Below are 20,594 nucleotides of genomic sequence, written 5' to 3' on the forward strand. Positions count from 1 at the left end.
AACGAAAAAACTACCGCACGCCACATTAAGTAATTATGCTATGTTCATATTGCAGGGCGTGCTGCACAATTCGGATAAAAAAAAAAAGCATTCATCGTATTTTTTTTTCATGTACTCGTACATACAAACATGGCCTCCCGGGTGGGGAAACGAAACCATGCACCGAAGGCAAGTGACGGTACCATTCCGCCACCCGGAGCACAGTACTCGTTCACATTAAGCACAAAGCACGACGTCCAGTGACGTACACCCAAAACACGAAGTCCGTGAGACCGGTTTACGAAAGTACATATGGTCCCCACGTGGTGTCGGGGATCACCTTATCACATGGATTCATATGTAAGTCCGTGCTTTATCAATCTCATATCGCCAGAGTAGGGAGGCAGGAGGAGATAGAATTTTTTGGGGGGGAAATGAGGCGACGTATGGAGAGTTGGAGACGTCTACTTATGTTGACCTCACGTCATAATAAATGAATAATAAATGAAGCGCATGCGGGGTTTAATTCCTATTATTGCTACAAATGTCAATTTAATACTTTATGTTTCAATTTAGTTATCAATTATACTTCATCTATCACAATTATTTGTTAGACCAATGATTAAGTTTACTTTAATACATCAAAAAAGTACATTGTGTTACTGTTACTGTTAAGAGGAACATGGCATTTGGCAATATCAACTCATCTTTCCCTTGTGTGTAAATTAATGTTGCTCATATGTTGATCATTTCATTAATGATGTACAGCCTGGGATTATTTATTTACTGGACCAAATATCAGTTCAAATATCTGAAAAACACATCTTGATTACAAATATGAATCAAAGGCACTGAACTCCCACCGTATAGTGAAAATAATTCACACTATACCCCACGCTATATAGTTAAAGGTCCTCATTTCAAGTTAACTTTATCAGCTATGGTTGCAAAATTTGTATTTTCTTATCAAAATCTCAAAATTATGATTAAATAAATTAATCCCCGATTAAAAAAAATAATTAACTTAAACTTGAGTAATTCATTACTTTACACAGTAATATTGTAAAGAAACATATTACTTTCAAATGCAAGTAACTAGTAATGTGAAATATATTACATTTTGGAAGTAACTTGCCCAAAACTGTTGTTAACACATACAGTATATTACCTTCTTGGTGTTCGGGCTTCATGTCCAAAACCGAATCTTCACTAAGATTACACAGCAAGGCAACGGCATTCCGAACCATCCCACTGGTTATATTTCTGTCATCCTAGAAAAGGAAAGTGAGGGTTATTATGATACAAGTGTTACGTTACATCATCTTGGGCATTACAGCTTTACCCATGTAGACGTTTTCACATATAGATACAGTTTTCACTGCACACTAAGACACAGACACACATGCAAAAACATTAGCTGGTTTCATAAAGTTGATGACCAGAGATGGACGCGTCAATGAATTTTGAGTGTCTGTCATTCGGAAATCGTCAACAGTCAGGACACCCATCTGTCATTGTCAATCCGTCAAACATTTCAAGCTGAACTGCATTGTATTTGTCATTCATCAGAAAAATGGGCGTCCTTCATTCAAAGTGCTCATCAGTCATTGATTTAGAAACAGCATGTGGCGGCATGGTCAATGGCAAGGACCCAGATGCAGAATCGTGAACAAAAGTTTATTAAACACAAACAAAAAATCACCTTCTCAGGGAAAAACTCTTCTATACATTTTGATGATTGTTTGTTCTATTAGGGGCAGCATTTGATACCGGAATGAGTTAATTACCTGCCTCATAGTTATTAACTACAGTTGATCATTTTAAATGTTTATAAAGCGTTTGGGAGTGGTAAAAATATTACTATTGTTAATATTGTTTTATATGACTGTTTTACAGTATATCACAGATTTTCACCCGGGTCTGAATGTATTCCTCGTGATAAGAGTTCACTGTAATCAACAATCAAAGCCATCATGTAACACCTTATATTTGGTCTGAGCAATATAGCCTTAGAAAATAATCCCCAAATTATTTTCCAAAGATCTGATTTCTGATTTAACATGATTTTTCCCCCTTCAATAAAACGAAAACAGGAAATGACAATGATATGCAGGTAATTCCTAACTTGGAAGAAGTGGTCCTTCAAACACAACCAAAAATACATTTCAAATGTTTGGCAATTTAACATAAATAAATTAGAAATATTACTTTGCGATTAATACGTAACAACAAAACTATCACCGAAAATGACGGGCGATATTTTCCCATGTGCATAGGAGGGAAAAGGTGCGCAGCTGTGCAGTCACCCGCCCACACACGCCTGCTATTTACACACCTTTATGCCAGGTAAGCAGCCTGGATGGAGCAACCCACACATGTGGTCCTTCCCTGTCAAATTGATCTTTTGGAGTTTTTGTAATAAGTCAAAATGGCCCCCAAAAAACCTGATACATCAAACTGATTCCAACCCTACATTATAGTACAAGTACAAGGATTTTTGGTTCACAGTATAATGTTAAGAGAAAAATTACTTCGGATTCTCCTACCTCCTGTCTTCTCAAACACTCAGTCCTGCCCTTCTCTTCCTGCTCATGCTCTCGTCTTAGATTTTCTTGTGTCCCTCCTAATTCACTTCTTCTTCTGCCCTCATTTCACGATTTGATCCTTTGAGAGATACACCAGTCCTGCCTGCGGGGTCTGTGGGCATCAGTATGATTTGTGTATGGCCCGATAAGGCTGGCTGGTCCTTATCATGTGCAGTAGCCTGAGGCGGAAGACAATTACATCAAGTCACACCTAAAACCACTTGCCTGTCAGAACAACAAATGACAAAGCACATTTGTTTTGATCTTTATCGGCTAATTAGCCATGGAGGATAATCTTGAACAACATTGAAAGCAATGACTGCGAGCTTTACAGTTGAGGAACATGCGTTTGAACTTTGAAGAAACAAAAATGGACAACAAACAATAGTTTGTGTCTTCTTGAATTAATGTCTTGTCAAAAACTGTAAACCTCAACACAAAACCAAGAAGCCAGGCTTGGGGGCCACCTAACCTTGCGGGTCTCCAGTACAATTACACACTAGACATAACTTTTCCGGCGTCACAATTAATCCTACTTTTACACCAAAGCAGAGGGAGCTCAGTTTGGCTGTACACCAAGGCTCTAGGCTTAAGGTCAATAACATGTCCTATGGGGTGTGGATTACCGTAGAATGTATGTATCATAAGAAATTAACACAGACTCAAAGTGTGAGCTGCAAACTGAACATTGGAGTCACAGTGGATATCAATCACATTAGCCCACTCCAAACACACTTCTGTGTCCTCAGGCACTACAAGCAACCAATTGTGAAGTTTGCTCAGCATCCTGAAGTCCTTTCATGTCTGCAGCAGAACTACTTTATCATCTGGGCAAACACAATTAGGCGACGTTCTCCATGGCTGGTGTGATCACCAGTGACAGGTACAATCAATCCAGATCAGAGTGATTCTGACAATAAAAATCAATCCAAGCAGGAGCCATAGAGCCGACACTAACAGATCTCGACATGACCAGTTCAGACGGGTAAACAATCAAGCAAGGAGTTAATCAGGCTGTTGTATAAGACTGTTTAACATTCTGAATCAGCTAGTTGGAACCAGGGCAGGCAGCCAAGCAGAACACAGATTATTTGGCGAGGATGTGGACGTGCATTTGTGTGTGAAAATATTTGCTATTGCTTCCTGGAACTGTGTATGGGTTTGGTGCAAACAGATTATAGTGTGTTTGTCGACAGGTGAAATAGACTCTACGCATGAAAGGTCAGATAAAATAAACAGCTTACTTAGAAACCTCGCTGTGCTTGGCTGATGACACAAGCTATGGGCATTGTGTGTGTAAGCTCTAATAGCGGGGTACATATTTCCACTCGATTAACCCTTCCGACTCAATATGGCTCGCTATGCCTGCCAATTACAGCAATCCTCAAAAGGGCTGATACCACTTAGACTACTTTACATAAATATAAGTATGAAGGTAATAAGGCGCAAGTAGGAGAGAAAGGAGAAGTAGGATATCTAGTGTACACTCAAATGAAGCATAACATCGAGAGCACACTGGCTAGCCACAGAAAGGTAATGAGATTCACTGCATTTTACACTGAGATGTATTCATTTACAGTAAAAAAAATTATTATTATTGGTGTAGTTTTTGTGTCTGGTCTTAATTCTGTTCTCGCAGAATTACTCACCGTTTCCTTGTTGAATGTTGAACAGCGAGAGGCACTTCGTGCATTTTTATCTGGTAAAGATGTTCGTGCTTTCTTTTTTTTCCTAAGACGAGACCGAAGACGACATTTTCATCTGTTGATTGGTCAAAATAAACGTGCACAAGATGCCGCATCGTCCAATTAGCTCGAAGTATTGTACAGAATGTCCCTCCTTTCCCGAACTTATCTGCCGAGTGAAGTTCCAGATTGATAATGTGAAGAACTCCCTTGAGTGAATCACAATTATTATTCTGGCTATTGCCAGGTTACCAGTAACCGGAAGGTTGACTGTTTGATTCCCGCTCTCTCCAAGTCACATGTCGTTGTGTCCTTGTGCAAGACACTTCACACACATTGCCTCCAGTGCCACTTACATTGGTGTATGAATGTTTGGTGATGGTTGGAAGGGTCGTAGGTGCACACTGGCAGCCACGCTACCTTCAGTCTCCCCCAGTATTTTACCTCCACCAGAGTGTGAATGTGAGTGCATGAATAATGTATCCATTGTAAAGTGTCTTTGAGTGTCAAGAAAAGCGCTATATAAATCTGTTGCATTATTATTATTATTATTATTAATTATTAGTTGCTGAACATTAAATATCTTGTCTTTGTAGTGTATCAAATATCAAATTAAATATTCGCTGAACATGATTTGCAAATCATTGTATTGTGTTTATGTTTAACAACATCCCAACCTCATTGGAATTGGGTTTGTACATGATATGCAATTTCATTTAGTGTTTACAAAAATGGTTGGATGAACAAAAGTGATTGACAACATTATAAATAAATGAAAACTACTAATACTACTACTACTACGAAAGCTACTTATTTCTTACCATAATGAGGTGAAAGACTGTTGGAAGGACTCTACTGTTATTGATCAACCTGAGAAAGAGAAATGATATGATACATATTGAAATAAATGCTAATCATGCATGCACACAAATTTCCAGTAAGGTTCAGGACTTGATTATGTTTTCTTTCTTTTGATGTTGCTCTTTTTTTTCTTCTTTTTTTTAGCTAGTAGTCCATCACTCCCTAAGTTGTAGTTGTTGGCCTCATCAGCAATTGGTCATATATCGTCCAATCAGCTTCTTGACTGCTTTTGGGTTTCCCACGTGTCTTTTTTTTGTTGTATACCTAGTTCCTCAGTGTCTGTTAAATGTTGTCACATCTCCTTACACAAATCAGCTTCTCTTTCCCCAAACTCTGTTTGTTTTACTGAGAATGTAGAGTGTAACCATGTATATTAGGCTGTGAACTGTTACTTAAATTAATGAGAGCCCTCCTGCATGTCTCCAGTCAACCAGACCTACCAGTGCGCCGACAAATGATGTAGACAATGAAAGGAAGAATAACATGCTAATAAATGAGAAAAAACGTACAAAAGTTAAAACTCAAAAGACAGCGAAAAATATGGTTGGCTTTATTAAAAATGACATTGCTCTTACTGATTTACTTTGCCATTAAAAACCAATTACCCTGTGTTGTGTGTTGGAACGTGTGCACCCTCATACACACTCATGCACACGAAAGTGTATGACACTGAATGTTTGTGTGTTCCTTTATGATAATGAATTTACAATTTTAACGTGTTAGGAAGGAAAAATGGAAGCACTTTGACTGGAAAACAATTCAGTACACCAGGCCTCTTGCCCAAAATGAGCTGGGATCAGAGATGGGATGTAACGAAGTACAAATACATTGTTACTGTACTTGAGTAGTTTTTTCAGTACTTATTTTTTACTTTTATCTGTTACATTTTAACATGAGTATATGTACTTTTTACTTGATACATTTCCAAATCTTTTTTTTCAAAATTACATTTGTTTTTAAATGCATGAAAACGATTAAAATACTTGGCATGGAAGAAAAAGCTGCCATCAATGTCTCCTATCTCCACCAATCATATGAAGCATTACACACGGTCCCCTACATCCCATCTTGTGAATGGCTTTACGACACGCTCACATGACGTGCAATAGAGATTGATGTCACGCATCCCAAAATGGGCTTTAGCGCAGCCATTATGGCAGCATAGAAAACACTCTGAGAAAACGGCAAACGGCACACTTTAACAATGTTTGACAGCTATTGTGGACTAGCTGCCACAACGAGAAGAGGCAAAAAAAGGATCAATGCAGAGCCAATGGATCACAGCAGTCATGAAAAGGGTGAACAACAAGGATTTGGGCTCCTCCTCATTGCTTGTGTAGAGATCACTCATAACAAGTCGTGCAGATGTAGCTCGATTGTATCGTTATTAAATTAAGGCAAAAGACGTGATAGGGCACTTTGTACATGGTGGCTGAATCAGCAGATGCTAACATTTACCACATGCAAAATGTGGGGTAAATAATCTGTTTCGTTTGTTTATGCTGCTATGGTTTATAACTGACCAACGCCACAAATAAGACTTTTTATGGCACAAATGACGGCGTCTGCGGCCCAATTAGTAGCTGCTAAATTGCTAACGTACCTAAATAACACTGCAAGACTTGCGTGAAACTGCTAACTTCAATGGCATTTTGACCACACATAAAGGTGAAATAAATCAGTTTTTTGTACAAACTTGTAAAGCCTTTGTATGATCAGATTTGAAAGCACTCACCGGTGTAAGAGAGGGGGTAATTTCACGTAGCAGCGTCGCCGAGTTGAAAAAAAAACTAAACACTCCTGACACTTCATCGGCAATCCAGCCTGTCCACCTCATCAAAGTAACTGTCAATGCTCTTGGGCGGATATACGCTAGTTTTAGCCCTCCTTGCCATTGTAGTCCATTAACACCCCAACACTACTTTCCTGCCACGGGAGCGTATTCAGATAAATAGGCACGTGACGTCCTGATCTCTATTGGCTAGTTTAGCAGATTAACAATCCATAAATATAAGAGCAATGCATGCCACCACTACAGAGGATCATTTGAATTTGATAAGAAGATTGCTACAGACTGCCAGTCAACAATATGAAATAAGGTTCAATCATGTCAGTGAAGAGGAGACCAGCATAACATAAGCGAGTGATACTCAACACTGTGGATTTGACACAGGACAAGTCAGAGAGTCAACTGGCTGATGTATGCCCATTTTTTGCTCCATTAGCTAATATCTTTCAAATTGACATTAGAGGAAATGTCCGGTAAAAATACTTTTTACTTCCAGTCCTCAAGTACATTTCAGAGCCTTTACTTTTTTACTTTGCACTTTTTACTTGAGTAATTATTTGAGTGAGTACTTTTACGTTTCCTTAAGTTGTTTTTTGTTTTTTACACAAGGAAACAATGACAGTACTTTCCCCATCTCTGGCTGGGAGAGGGCTCCAGGTTATCTATGATGGATGGATTGAAGCAATATGGGGGAACATACAAAATTACCAGGACAATGTATAAAACTTGAAATACCTTAAAATGTAACTGGATAGGTATTACATTCAAGTTAATACCTTTGTCTTTTTGCTCTTTTGAACCTGGAATAATGATAGCAATTTTTAATGAACTGAATCACACTGAAAAGTTGTGTCTAATATTTTGCTCTTCTGATGTGACTAAATTAACTATAAACAATAACCAAAACACCTCTCAGTATGATGCAGTGTCCCTTCTGCAGCGCAAAGCCAGTTCTTATAGGGTATTGATTGCCTTGTTGGCACTTAAAAATGGAATACTTAATCATATTTGGAAATCATATTTGAAAACTGTAAAAATCCAGTTAAGCTACTGACAACCTAGTTTAGCATTCATGCTTCTCTGTGTGGCAAGATGCACTCACACGTGGCAGATAAGGGCATTACATGTACACACACATACACAAGCACACACACAGCACGTGGTTCTTTGGCTAAAGGTCATAGTAAATATAATTGTTTGAAGGTGTGTCTGGGCTGTGATAATGCGGAGAGAGACAGCAGGCAGCCTTCCTAACGTTAATGTCCCCAATTTACCATCTAATTACCACTCGGCTGGCTTCATAGCCACACTTATCTAGCCAAGGTCCAGGCAATTTAATTTCTGATTGTATAACCATAGAGATGGAGGGAGAGTTGCAGAGAGAGGGCACGGAGAAGGAGTGATGTGTGGGCTTGTGTTAATAAATTAGAGCTGACGAGAGACAGAGAACAAGTGAGAAGGTGGAAAATGTTAAATATTGTTAATAATTTCCGACAAAAACGAGCAAGAGGAAAACAGACGCAGATGGGAGAGCACTGACACCAATTTGCCAAGTTCACGTCACTCTACTCGTGTCAAGGAAAGAGTTGATGAGGAGAGTCGGATGAAGAGTTGGATGGAGACAAAAGTGAGTACTTTTACTGATAAGAAAAGTATTTGGCATTGAGCATGGTGGGAAAGAGGGATGGATAAGGGATGAGAGTGGGCTACTCGTGATAAGAGGTGGAACTTAAAATAAATATGTTGATACTAGTAAGCTGAGGACAAACTATAATGTTGACAATCATCGATGCCATGAATTGAGATAAAACCGACAATGAGCTGTAACATTTCCTCTATGTGAGCCCTTTTATTAGGAAGAACTTTTGATTAGAGCCATCATGGCCACTTTGGATAATCATTGCGAATCCACCGCACAACAGCACATTTCAGAAGTGACTCTATATTCTGCTAAAAATACAAGCCCAATCTATTTTTGAGGCAGAGGCAGCAACAAGCTGCACAAAACAAATTGAGACAGGCGGTAAGTCACACACAGAAACAGCAAAGCGCATCCATCCGTACCAGTGTACATCAATTCTTCAGAAAGAGTTTGTTTGTGCACTTGTTCATACAAACTTTGTCAGTTTATTCCTCAGTCTGCACATTTGTCTACATCTACAGTATTTCCGTGTGTGTTTTCTATTTTTTGCAGGTGTCACTGAATCCTGATCCTTTTCCTGCATCTCTCTACTCTCTCTCATATGGCTTGGAAGAGAAGAAAGTCAAATGGATCAAGACTCAGTTGCACAAAAAAATAGCCACAGCCCACAGTAAGTCAACCTCGAATGTCCTGACAAAGACAGAAACCACTCGAGTTCTAATTTGAATAGGTAGATGAAGGAAAACAGCTGCAGCTTCCGGCAAAACACATGAAAACTCTCAAGAAAGCTCCAAAACCATCTTTAGGTTGAAGCTGTTAACAACAGGAGTAAAAGTGACAGATTTAAAAGGGAGTTTTGCACTTTAGGTACTCTGATGGTTTTCACTAGGAATGGCCATACCAGGTATTGGTATCAGGCTAATACCAGGTCTTCTTTCAAGCTGCCCTCATGGGCCATTTTACAATCTGGGACTAGGAATTAGAAATCTGAAGAATAGAAAATTATTCAATAATTCATTTGTTCCCAAAAACATAAATATGTTCTATTTTAAATATGCACCCAAATACATATTTATACATAAAAAAAAAATATGTTTTTTATGCTAGAGCATACAGAAGGCTTTGTTGCAGCCTCTGAACTGAAGAGAATGCTTGAAGCAATCGTAGTTCTTACAAAACGGCCAGCAGGTGGCAGCAGAGTATAAGAGATCAACCAGAGCCATGTTGCAAAAAGCTGTTTTCCCCACTGTTTTAAACTGATTTGTGAATGATGATGAAACTTAGCGATATTCTAATGCTAATTGCTGCAAAACGGAAACAGATAGAAAGATACTTTTTTTCCCTGATGAAAGAAGAGACTGGAATCTTTCTTTTGGTAGTTTCCATCTTTTTATAGCAATAGAACACAATATTCTGTGGGCCTTGCAAAATCAGTCAAAATCTAGTAAAACAGCCGGGGGCGAAGGGGGTGTCTTCAGTGAAAATGACTGGTAGTGAATGAGTTAATTTCATGCAATTTTAAAGAAAATTGCTATAAAGGAATATACAGGTTGTCCTCTATTTACGAACATCCGAGTCACAAACATTCGCAGATACGAACAAAGGCTGACTGCATAAAAGCTGTATTTTGCGTGCAAGTTAATATTTAAGTGCGCAACACATCATACATTATGGTACAGTATTGTACTGTAGTGCCCCCCTCTGCCATAACCCCGCCGAGCAGCCATTTGCGCATTTCAACTACCTCACTGTTTGCCGATGAACGGCACAGCCTGGAGCCACGGCCAGTGGCCACGGTGCACGCATTCTTCATGCACTCAATATTGGCGCCACACAGTGAATACATTTCAGAGGCTCCCCTGGAGGATATTCATGAAAAGCAGCCCCCAGTCGTCTTCTTTGTCGGCGTAGTAGCAAAACGTACAATATCTCTTCAGCTTCAAAATCAATTAAATCTGACTCGGCGGTCGCCATCTTGACTCGTCATATGCACCAATCACAATCACGTGTACTTCAGGGACAGTTGGAAAACATAGATTCCTGAGACCGTTACACCCAATACGTAATGCATTCCACTTTAGCTTCAAATGAACTCAACTCAATAACTCCTCCAACATCAATGTACAGTTAGCATATTTTTACTATGTAAAAATTGTATGTACTGTGAGGGAAAGTGGTTTAGACAATGGATGATGGATGGATGTAATGTAATGTATGTTTTTATTTATTTAATTTGTGTACTTTATAGAAAATATATATAAAGTATATAGTTTAATTTGTTAAATTATTTTTTATTTTTCATCATTTTATTTAAAAAAATATATGGTAACATTTAATTTGGGAACACAATTTTATGTGATTCGATTTATAAACAAATTCGACTTACAAACAACCTCTCGGAACTCATTGTGTTTGTAAATTGAGGACTGACTGCCTTTCTTTAAAATGATCTGTCATTGTTTTTTGGGGGACATTTTATGTATCATTGGCATGTATTAGTGGTATCTGTATTGGTGACTACTCAATAGTTACTCATACTGGTATCGATATAAAAAAAAAAGTGGTATCGATCACCCCTAGTTTTCACCATGGAACATTTTGGAGAGCAACACAAGCGCAAAATTAAGTTTGAAGTGATGGAATTTGAAGTGTTAGTGGAAGAGGCAATCAAACATATTACTGAATTACAGAAATAAAAATTGTTAAATCCTTGCATATGTTAAACTAGTCTATTTGGGTGTACTCCTACCTAACTATAGTCATTATGTGTGTTTGGCAGATGCAATCCTGGGTGCACCTGCTTACCATATTTTTTCATACACGTTTTTAGGGGGACACAATGAACAGTCAAATACAAATGAGGGATCAGTACAAGCAAATGTGTATTTAATTTTCTGGGCAGTAAAAAAAAGGATAAAGTTGGTAGTCATCTTCCATGTCCTGCCTTTCCAACATTTCCAGGAACTCCATCTCAACAACGGCACCAAAGCTTTTATGCTCCAATGCCCATTAAAAGTGCAGATATTATTTTCTACTATATTTAATTAGCTAACAGCATGCTCTTGATAACTCACAGTAACTGCCTTCAGGCATTACTTTTATTGTTATTATCATCACATGGTTGCCAAGTGGCCCCAAGCTACCTGTGAGCTTTGTCTTGACAAACCATTAATGAATACAAAAGTACTTGTTAAACTCTTACAATAAACATATTAACATGGTATTCCTGGTACGTGGCAAACTACACTGGTTTTACTGTACCTGCACATCAGAGAGCTGTGTTCAGTCATGGATACCAGAAGTTTGACAGCATAGAGTGAGATGGGCTCAGCTGCTCGTAGAAGAGATTCATACCTGGACAGAAAAATGCAGAATCATTTCAACTTTTAGCTTTATGTCATTTCTAACATCAATTTTTGCTTGAAAACATGCAGGACACTTGGTATATACTGTACATACAGCACAATCCCTACAACTAGAGTTTGTTACGTTTTGGTTCTCTGCCGTTAAGTGTTGTGGACACCACTGGTGATTAGACTAGTAGCGTTTTTTGTTAGTCATTGACACTCCTCTCTGTTGTATCCGCCCTCCGGCGTGATTTTGTGTTTCCTTGTTTATGCCCACGACGTACACCTTTTTGTCGTCGTCACTTTTTTTTTTACAGCAACTCCTTGTCCGCGTGTTGTGCGCTTTTTGTTGCTTCCATTAAAACTGAGTGACTTTCGCCCTGGCTGGGTCTGCCCCTTTTCTTTTGGGGTCCAACAAACACAACCCACACGTTGAGAGATGCACCAAAGTGAAAGTTCTTGGCCCAAACCAAAAATGAGGAAGCCAATACCAAAAACCGAAACACCGAAATAATTATCATATTTATAATTATATAATAACACAACCTCAATAACCCCAAAAATGAAAAATAAACGCACATTGCAAATTTTGTCTAAGGCTATGTTACTGCATGTCAATTCAGATTTATTTATTTTTTTAGCCCAATGCGTCATGTATCTGATTTTGTCAATGTGAACAGTACAATTCGATTGCGTTTTCAAATCCGATTCATGCCTGTTTTGTGTGTCGATATATAAATTGGATATCTGCAGGGACAAATGGGTGTGTACCAGCTGGACCGTAACTGACACCGGACTTCAAATTAAATAGTTAATAGTTAATGATAATATTGTGCAGCGCTTGTACCACATTTGCCATACACTTGATTAAAATGCTCAGACATTGTTCATCTTAAGACATTGGGGCCCTATTTTTGGGTGGAATTGTCTCTTTTGGTGTTCTCGTAGACAGGCACAGGTAGAAATAGACATTGCTGAGCGTTTGTGTCATTGTGGGATGGAATGCAACTGACACCTGGCCAATCGAAGCGGCTCCCCTCATTCCCTTTCAAATCAGTGTAGTCGAGGCACACTCAGTCCTTGACATTGTGGAAGCAGAAATTGACCATGCAGAAGATTGGCGCGCACAAAGTACGTTTATAAACTACAAGCTCTCCCCTTGGAGATGATGTAGTCGACCGTGCATGTGAAGTGGGCAACTGAAGACCGACTTGCACCGCCGATTGTGCGTCTTTGTGTAGACTCAACACATCATTTGAGTGGTTCTGGGGGTTACTTTTAGAAAAGTTATTAAAGATGCTAACAACAACGACAAGAACAACAACAATAATAACAATAATAATAATAATAATAATAATAACAATGCATTAAATTAATTTATTTCTGAAGGATTCAGAGTTCACAGGGCAATCTGTTGTCACATTATGAATGAAAATTAGTTGACTTCCACCACAGAGCACACAATCTATCTGCCTGTGCCTTGATCAAATCCACTAAAATTGCGTTACACCACCTGTGCCACAACTTAGTCCACCACCGAGCTGATTCAAAGTCTAGTCTGATTTTTGTCACCAAATTGGCAGATAATACACCCAGCGCAAAATTGGCAGGTCCGCCGGAATGCCTGGTAAGGCGCAGTGCGGTGTATGAAATTCACAAACATGTTAAATTTGACTTGTTCTGGCACAAAAATTAAAATGTGCGCGCTTTTATGCCGAGTGCGTGTGTGCCTGTCTACCAAAACAGGGTCCCCCTGTCACTATGTCACTAATTGGCAGGTGTGCAGACTGTGTGCAATAAAAAATGCCCTCAGTCCACCGGAACATCCAGCGAGGCGCAACATGATCTGCCAAATTCAACACAAAAAACTAAAATGACGATGCGGTAGCTTTTACACCGAGCACATGGGCGCTTGTCTAAGAAAATAGGGCCTGTGCTGTTATAGACACTCACTTTTTTTGTGCTACACGTGCCTGCCAATTTTCGTAGCTCTAGGGGTCAAACGTGCCGGGATTGGTTGAGATTTCTGTCCTGAAGGGGGCGCTATGGAGCCATGTCCTTATGACAACTTTATAATATCAAATTTTGCGCTAGGCCGGAAGAGTTTGCAAAGTTTGGAAAGTTTTCATAAATGTTTAGGTCCCCAAAAATGCGATCGTTTACGGAGAATAAAGAAGAAGAAGAAGAACAAGAAGAAGAGGGACCTCGCAGCGGTCGCTGCTTGGGCCCTAATAAGCCACACTAACCTTGGATAAAGAGTTTCAGTGAAAAGAGCTGAAATTTGATTGGAAGGACTTTCTTCATCTTTCGTCTCTGCTGCCTTCTCCCCTTTTCTTCTTTTGGTCTCTTCTATCTTCTTTGCATTAACATCGCAATCACCCTCGTGGACGAACAAAATCAGACTCAGTTCTGACAGGGTCCTCAACACAAACGCAGACCACTCAACTAAAAACCAATAAACAGACAAACAGAATGTACAAGAAGACATTTAAAACACTGACATGACAAACTGTATGTCCTTTCTCCACAGAAACAGTTTTGATTGTACAGTGACAATAATATATGATTTTAATTAATGGAATATTTGAAAGCAAAATACAATAATGATACCAAAATGCAAAACTCCTCAGGACATCAAACAGTTAATTAAGACCACTGAATATTAAACCACATTATGCATGCTACACCATGCATATATTTGCACACTATAACACCAAGTAGATTTAATTAGACAATATTGCAAATTGGGGAAAATCTGACCAACAGATGATAACACAGTGGAATTCATGAGCAAAAGACTTGTATGTTATTTTTTTTGGTCTGACGTTTCGCTGTTTGGAGGGGCTTAACTCCCTGCAAGATGTTGCACTTGACTTGTCATAAGAGAGCGAGCTGTTCAGAAAAGAAAAAAACAAATCATTTACCGTTTCTGCTGAAAACCAGTGTTGTCAGAGGACGCATGATAGAACTGGCAACCTTTGGGAGGCACAAAATCACATCTGAGTGTGGGGGATGTCCTTGACTATGACATTCAGTTGACAACAAACAATTCAAGTTCTGCTATCAAGGATCCATATTAAAGAAGGTTACACACTGTCAACAAGGGACATACCATCATGACATCTACCAAAGCTTAAACATTGGTCATGGTTATAACCTACAATCTTAATGCACATAAAGTTATTCTGGGTACAAAGGAATAAAATGGGAGAGGAGTCTGACTGTGCTTATTGGGATTTTCCCCTGTCAGCTTGACAATGCATTGGCAAATGTGTTCAATAAATGTTCAATGTGGATCAGATACCAATCCAACGTGGTTTGTTATGACAGCTCCTGACCCAGTATAAACATGCAGAAACAATAACCTGTTGTATTAGCAATTATCATTTGTAAGCAATGGACATTTTCAAAATGTTTGATTATTTTTTTTTTTAATTCATCGGTGAATGTCATTAAAAATACAACTTGAAGTAATTAATAAATAAAGACATCTTAACCCTCTTTTTGTTTATTTGTCATGTGGGTAAATGACTGTCACTATGAGGTTTATCTCCTGTAGGTGTGTTGTAACATCCTCTACTATTGGTAATTTACTTTAAATGTGTACTTACAATAATAAGATTTGTCTAAAATGAGGCTTCCAAGACCAAAATGACTGATTCCCCTAATTGCAATAGAGCTCAAGAACAATGAAAAAAAAAGGAATAAAAAGAAAATTGGCACAATCTGTAGCCATGAAAAGCAGTAAATGTCCTTGGAGTCTAATAAAACTTTATGTGAGTTGGCTGGTAGTAATTAAAACGTCTTCCTGCACTATTGACCATCACCATCTTTGCCTCTCTATTATTCTTCATCTAATTTCTCTCCCTCAATTCTGTCTGCTTCCTGCAGCTCTTCACTTCCATTTGTCAATAGTCATTAAACGCAATCTGATTGTCCCATCACATGCACATGTACACGCAAACACACACACACACACACACACACACACACACACACACACACACACACACACACACACACACCCACACACACAGAGAAAAGCACACACATTTCTAATGAATGTCAGTGGGTTCGATAGATCGTGTCTTGTCTAATTGCAGCTCTGTCTTCTGAGCATCAACAGACAAGTTTATCGGACAGAAAGACAAACAGTGAAACTAATACCCGGATAAGTTTGCCTGCTAAGTCCCATCAGGGGCTATGCTTATTTATAGACAATACTATGTCATAAATAAAATGTCACTCATACAAATAACTGAGTCCCTACTATAAAAGTTACAAGGCTGTATTAGTGTCATGAATACTCACAACAGTCCGATATGGACTAATGAGACCATGGTTTTGGCTCAGGACCTCCACAATGGACAGGATGGTCCTAATCCACTCGTCACACATTGTTGCACCTAGCAGAACAAATACAATATCAGTCATCTCAAGCCATTGCAGTTTTCTATTTGTTAAGTTCCAGTGACAGGAGATACACACACCTGTACTGTAAATACTGTACACACATGAGTTTAGTTAAAATACCGGTACCTATTATATCTTTCTCGGGTTTCATCACATTAGATGCTCCAATCAGTAGTCCGAAATTAATACCTTATTTTTTGTACATTTGCAGATTGATGTTTGTGTCGTAAACCAATAATAATAAAAAAAAAAAGGTATACAGTCACACCTTATTCTGCCTTTGTAGGTTTTATTTCAAGCAGTAAACTTTTTATGTGTGCAGCAATGTCCTTGCTGAAAATATTTTGATGTCTAAGTGCATTTGAAAGGTATATGCAATAAAATTTATCATTTCATACTTGACTTAAAGACAAATCGGAACCACTGGCTTCAACTAAATGCACTTTTGATGATTGAGGGAATGCTGGAAGCACACACCCGCATATGTTTTTGTGATTTTTATGGGATTTTTGTGATTTTCATTCTCCACAATTTTTTTGTCGTGAAACAGCTCCTACATAATACTTCCAATTTACTTGCTTCAAAAATTCACGCCTTCCGGGGTATTTATCGTCTGATTCCACATTACTTACAGTATTTGCACAATTTAATGTTTTAAATATAAACTTTTCCCTATTCATTTTCAATGGGACTGACATTGAATTTTTTCCCCACTTTCCACGCTCACTTCCATACATACAACCTCTCATCATTACCAGCTGTCTGATATTGCTCGGTGGCGCAGTTGGTAAATTGTCTTGTCCAGTAACCAGGAGTTGGCAGGTTCAAATCCCACCTCCGACTGCACATTGCAAATATATCTATGCTAAGGGATGTACATGTATACCAACTGACTATCATAGATCCATTTTGACATCTAAATGAATGGAGAGCACTGCATGCCTAGGTGAGTGATTTATTCATTTATCTTTGCATTTTTCCATTTGATATCATTAGTTCCCCTTTTCCATATAAATGAATAGAGGGTACTTACAGAAAACACTTTTCCATATAACTTGCTTCAAAAATTCATGCCTCCCGGGTTCAAGTGTTCTTTTTATTCATTTATCTTTCAACTACAATACTTTGTAATTTTCACATAATTTGTCTTTCAATTTACTTCATAAGCATTGAGCTCATCTATTAGCATTCAACTTTCAGCATTCCCACGCAATTTCTGCAGAAATTGCACTTAGTCTAGTTCAAAGATAGAACTTTGTGTGTACTCTTCAATACAGTTCAAAAAATGCCCAAGCAATCAAAAACTTCGTTCCATCCATCCATCACTTTAAATTTTGCATGTCCCTCATTAGGGTCAAGAAACTCGAGGCATACATGCTAACCGCTATCCCACCATGCTGCCCCAATAACTTTGAATTCATATATTTGCATTGTCTTCCTTTAACATTTTCAGTACGTACAGTTTATTATTTTAATTTCAGTGTCCATTGTTTCGAGGGAACAATATTTCATTCTTGAATGTACAGGAGATAATACACATTGAAAAAGGTTGAAAAGTAAAAGAGGGTAATGGAAAGTGAATGCAAAGTAAACTCCGTACTAACATAATATCATGTAAAATACGATCTGACTTTGAAAGTAAATAGATTACATGTGATTTATTAACTTACCCATCTTACTGACCAAACTGGTTTGATATGACTCAATGTGGGTGATACTGTTCTGGAGCAAAGAGATGAAAGAATATATTTTATATACAATACACTATATTATATATACAGTTATAAAAAAACAACATTTAGAGAATTTAGTTCATTATCAGCATTAATAGTGAATAGTATATTCATTAATATAACTCCGTTTCTACCTTTTAGGCTGTATTTTTAAATAAAAATTGCATCTGCCTTGCAGACATGAAAAAAAAAATCTAAATATGATACACACGTACCAGCAATGAGCCAATCTGCATCAGAAACTTCTCTGTTACGATTTGTGATCTGAAGGTCTGTGATGGGGCAGATGGTAAAAAAGAGTTGAGACAAATTTGGGCAAAGGTGAATACATAGCAGAAGGTGACAAACAGAAAGATACATGCACCATGCTAAAAAGTAGATAACTGTTTTTACATTTTTGGAATATCGAAAATACTGAATTGGACAACTGGAACAAATACTTAGCAGAAGTAAGCACTGACTAATCAAGTACAGAATGAATTACACTGCCTTTGGTCCTTGTTACCTGTGATGAAAGAAGTGCTAGCAGTACAGATGTAGCAGGCAGAGTGTGTTTAAGTTGTTTGCTCTGAAATAGGGATGGGTGTCTCCTTCCAATGATGCCTTTCAAAGCACTCAAAATGTCCTCTGGCACAGGAAACAAATTAAAGTGTTTAATGTTTGTTAGGATCCTAGAAATATATTGGATTTTAATATTTTACCACAGCAAGGAAAACGCATGACATGATTAATAAAATATTTCAGTTTGTGTGTGTGTGTGGGGTGTGCTTGTACCCAGAAGAAGTGGTGCAGTACTCCTCAGATAAACAGATAATAAGTCCAGACACTGCGACAGGTATTCTGATTGGCTAAGGTGCTCTCTAAGGGGTGTGGCTTTACGTAGGTCTCTCTCCAGGTACATCACAAGTCTGTCAAACACACAGTGATTATAAGCAAAAGCTTCATTGTCACTCTCTTATAATAATGCCCTACGTTTTTGAAGAAAACTAAACAAAACAAAAACACTAAGGCCTTTATTTCAGGAGGGTGATAATATTGAAAATTAACTAATAGACATGAATGTAAATATTTTAATTGCTGCACTATTTTAACAGTTCAGATCAAATTGGGAGTACATGATGAACATAACAATAGAATTAACTAGCATTGCTACAGGGCTGCAAAATAAAATAAAAAAATGCATATCTCAAGAAGAGTGGCAATGTAAAAACAGACAGGCCTTTAGGTGGAACAGACCTTATTAATCTGCATTGACAGCAATCAATAATATTCTATTCACAAATTCAGAGCAGAGCAACAAGGTTAATACAAACAGACACGCATGCAGTCGCACACATGTACACACACACGGACACACACAAACACACGTGCACACATACAGAAACATGCAAATATATTTAGAAAAACCATATTCATATCTAAACATTGATTTTGGACAAAGATTGTCAGTGGTGCAGGGTGAGGGGATGCTTACTAGAGCGGTATTGTGTCAAACATTTGTAGGAAATTCTCGATGGTCTACTCAACTCAACTCCACTACTCAAACCACAAAGCGCTATAACACACACCCCAGTTTCATTAAGACCACGATCCGTCCCTTCCACTTTTGCTACATAAGGCATGGGCATGTTTTGTTGTACATTTATAAGACTCAGAAGCGCAGGGAGCACTCAACTCTTGTGTGACAGTGATTTAAGCTCTAAATTCCGACCTTCAACATCCGACATCCAGTGATTTCTATTAGCTGTTCCCCAACCCTCCCCCTCAAACCCCACCATCAACGAATCACTTCATGTCATCCATAACCCGCCCGCCACCCGCTGACAAATATTTTCCGGGCTGAATGTTGTTCCCAGCACTTGTTGTAGAATAAATTGTAATTGCATATGCATTACAGTAGGTGGCAATGGCGTTATCGCTGTCATCGAGTGTGCAAAGAGTATTAGCTACTTTGCAGAGGCTTGCTTAGAGCGATTTAATGGACAAATGATTGATGATTATTTATTTAAAACTAAATGAGAAGATTATTTATTTAAAACTAAATGAGAAGCGCTGCTTTATGGCTTAAAGTTGTTGAGTCTAATGGTAAACTGTTTCGCAAATGTTTTGTTATTGAGACAAAATTGTTCTGTTCTGCCATCATATCAAACAATTACTATACTTAACTAATTACTATAATTAAGTATTGTGTTCGTGTATATAAAGTCCTTACAATAATATTTGTATGAAATTCATGTTGCAAATAGGCTTATAGTGTAAAGCTTCATTGTTAAATACACTTTAATTTTGCATCATGAATCTATTCGAACTTCATGGCATTTTAATTCTACTTTGGAAAATTCACATTTAAATTGTAATACTTCGTGTTTTCCGACTTAATTGAAATTCAATAATTGAATTGGAATTTAGCGGTTATTCTCAATTCAAGTCTGAATTTTGCCTAGCCCTGGTGGAAGTAGCTACATCTTTGTTTGTAGTTTAACCAACAGCTCATTTTTTTACAGCGTGTGGTTTGGGGCTTGGGTGAGGCCTAACAAGAAACAGGTAGGAGGGCAGTGCT

General features: G+C 38.2%; 1 protein-coding gene across 3 annotated transcripts in view; it reads right to left on the minus strand.

Annotated features, from left to right (window-relative positions):
• The window catches only part of ulk4 (unc-51 like kinase 4), a 127,054-nt gene that overhangs the window by 37,488 nt on the left and 68,972 nt on the right, over positions 1 to 20,594 (minus strand). For all 3 annotated transcript variants that reach the window (XM_086079154.1, XM_086079155.1, XM_086079156.1), the window contains 10 exons: positions 18,809 to 18,942; positions 18,540 to 18,661; positions 18,250 to 18,306; positions 17,972 to 18,023; positions 16,200 to 16,294; positions 14,813 to 14,864; positions 14,135 to 14,333; positions 11,803 to 11,895; positions 2,526 to 2,743; positions 1,148 to 1,250 (listed from right to left, as the gene is read on the minus strand). In XM_086079154.1, coding sequence (XP_085935280.1) covers positions 2,686 to 2,743; positions 11,803 to 11,895; positions 14,135 to 14,333; positions 14,813 to 14,864; positions 16,200 to 16,294; positions 17,972 to 18,023; positions 18,250 to 18,306; positions 18,540 to 18,661; positions 18,809 to 18,942 — 862 coding nt within the window. In that variant the 3' untranslated portion in view covers positions 1,148 to 1,250; positions 2,526 to 2,685. The remainder of the gene's footprint in view (positions 1 to 1,147; positions 1,251 to 2,525; positions 2,744 to 11,802; positions 11,896 to 14,134; positions 14,334 to 14,812; positions 14,865 to 16,199; positions 16,295 to 17,971; positions 18,024 to 18,249; positions 18,307 to 18,539; positions 18,662 to 18,808; positions 18,943 to 20,594) is intronic.

Source organism: Leptonotus elevatus, chromosome 6 (genome assembly GCF_054856555.1).
Source record: "Leptonotus elevatus isolate MCC_2025b chromosome 6, RoL_Lele_1.0, whole genome shotgun sequence".
Taxonomy (NCBI): domain Eukaryota; kingdom Metazoa; phylum Chordata; class Actinopteri; order Syngnathiformes; family Syngnathidae; genus Leptonotus; species Leptonotus elevatus.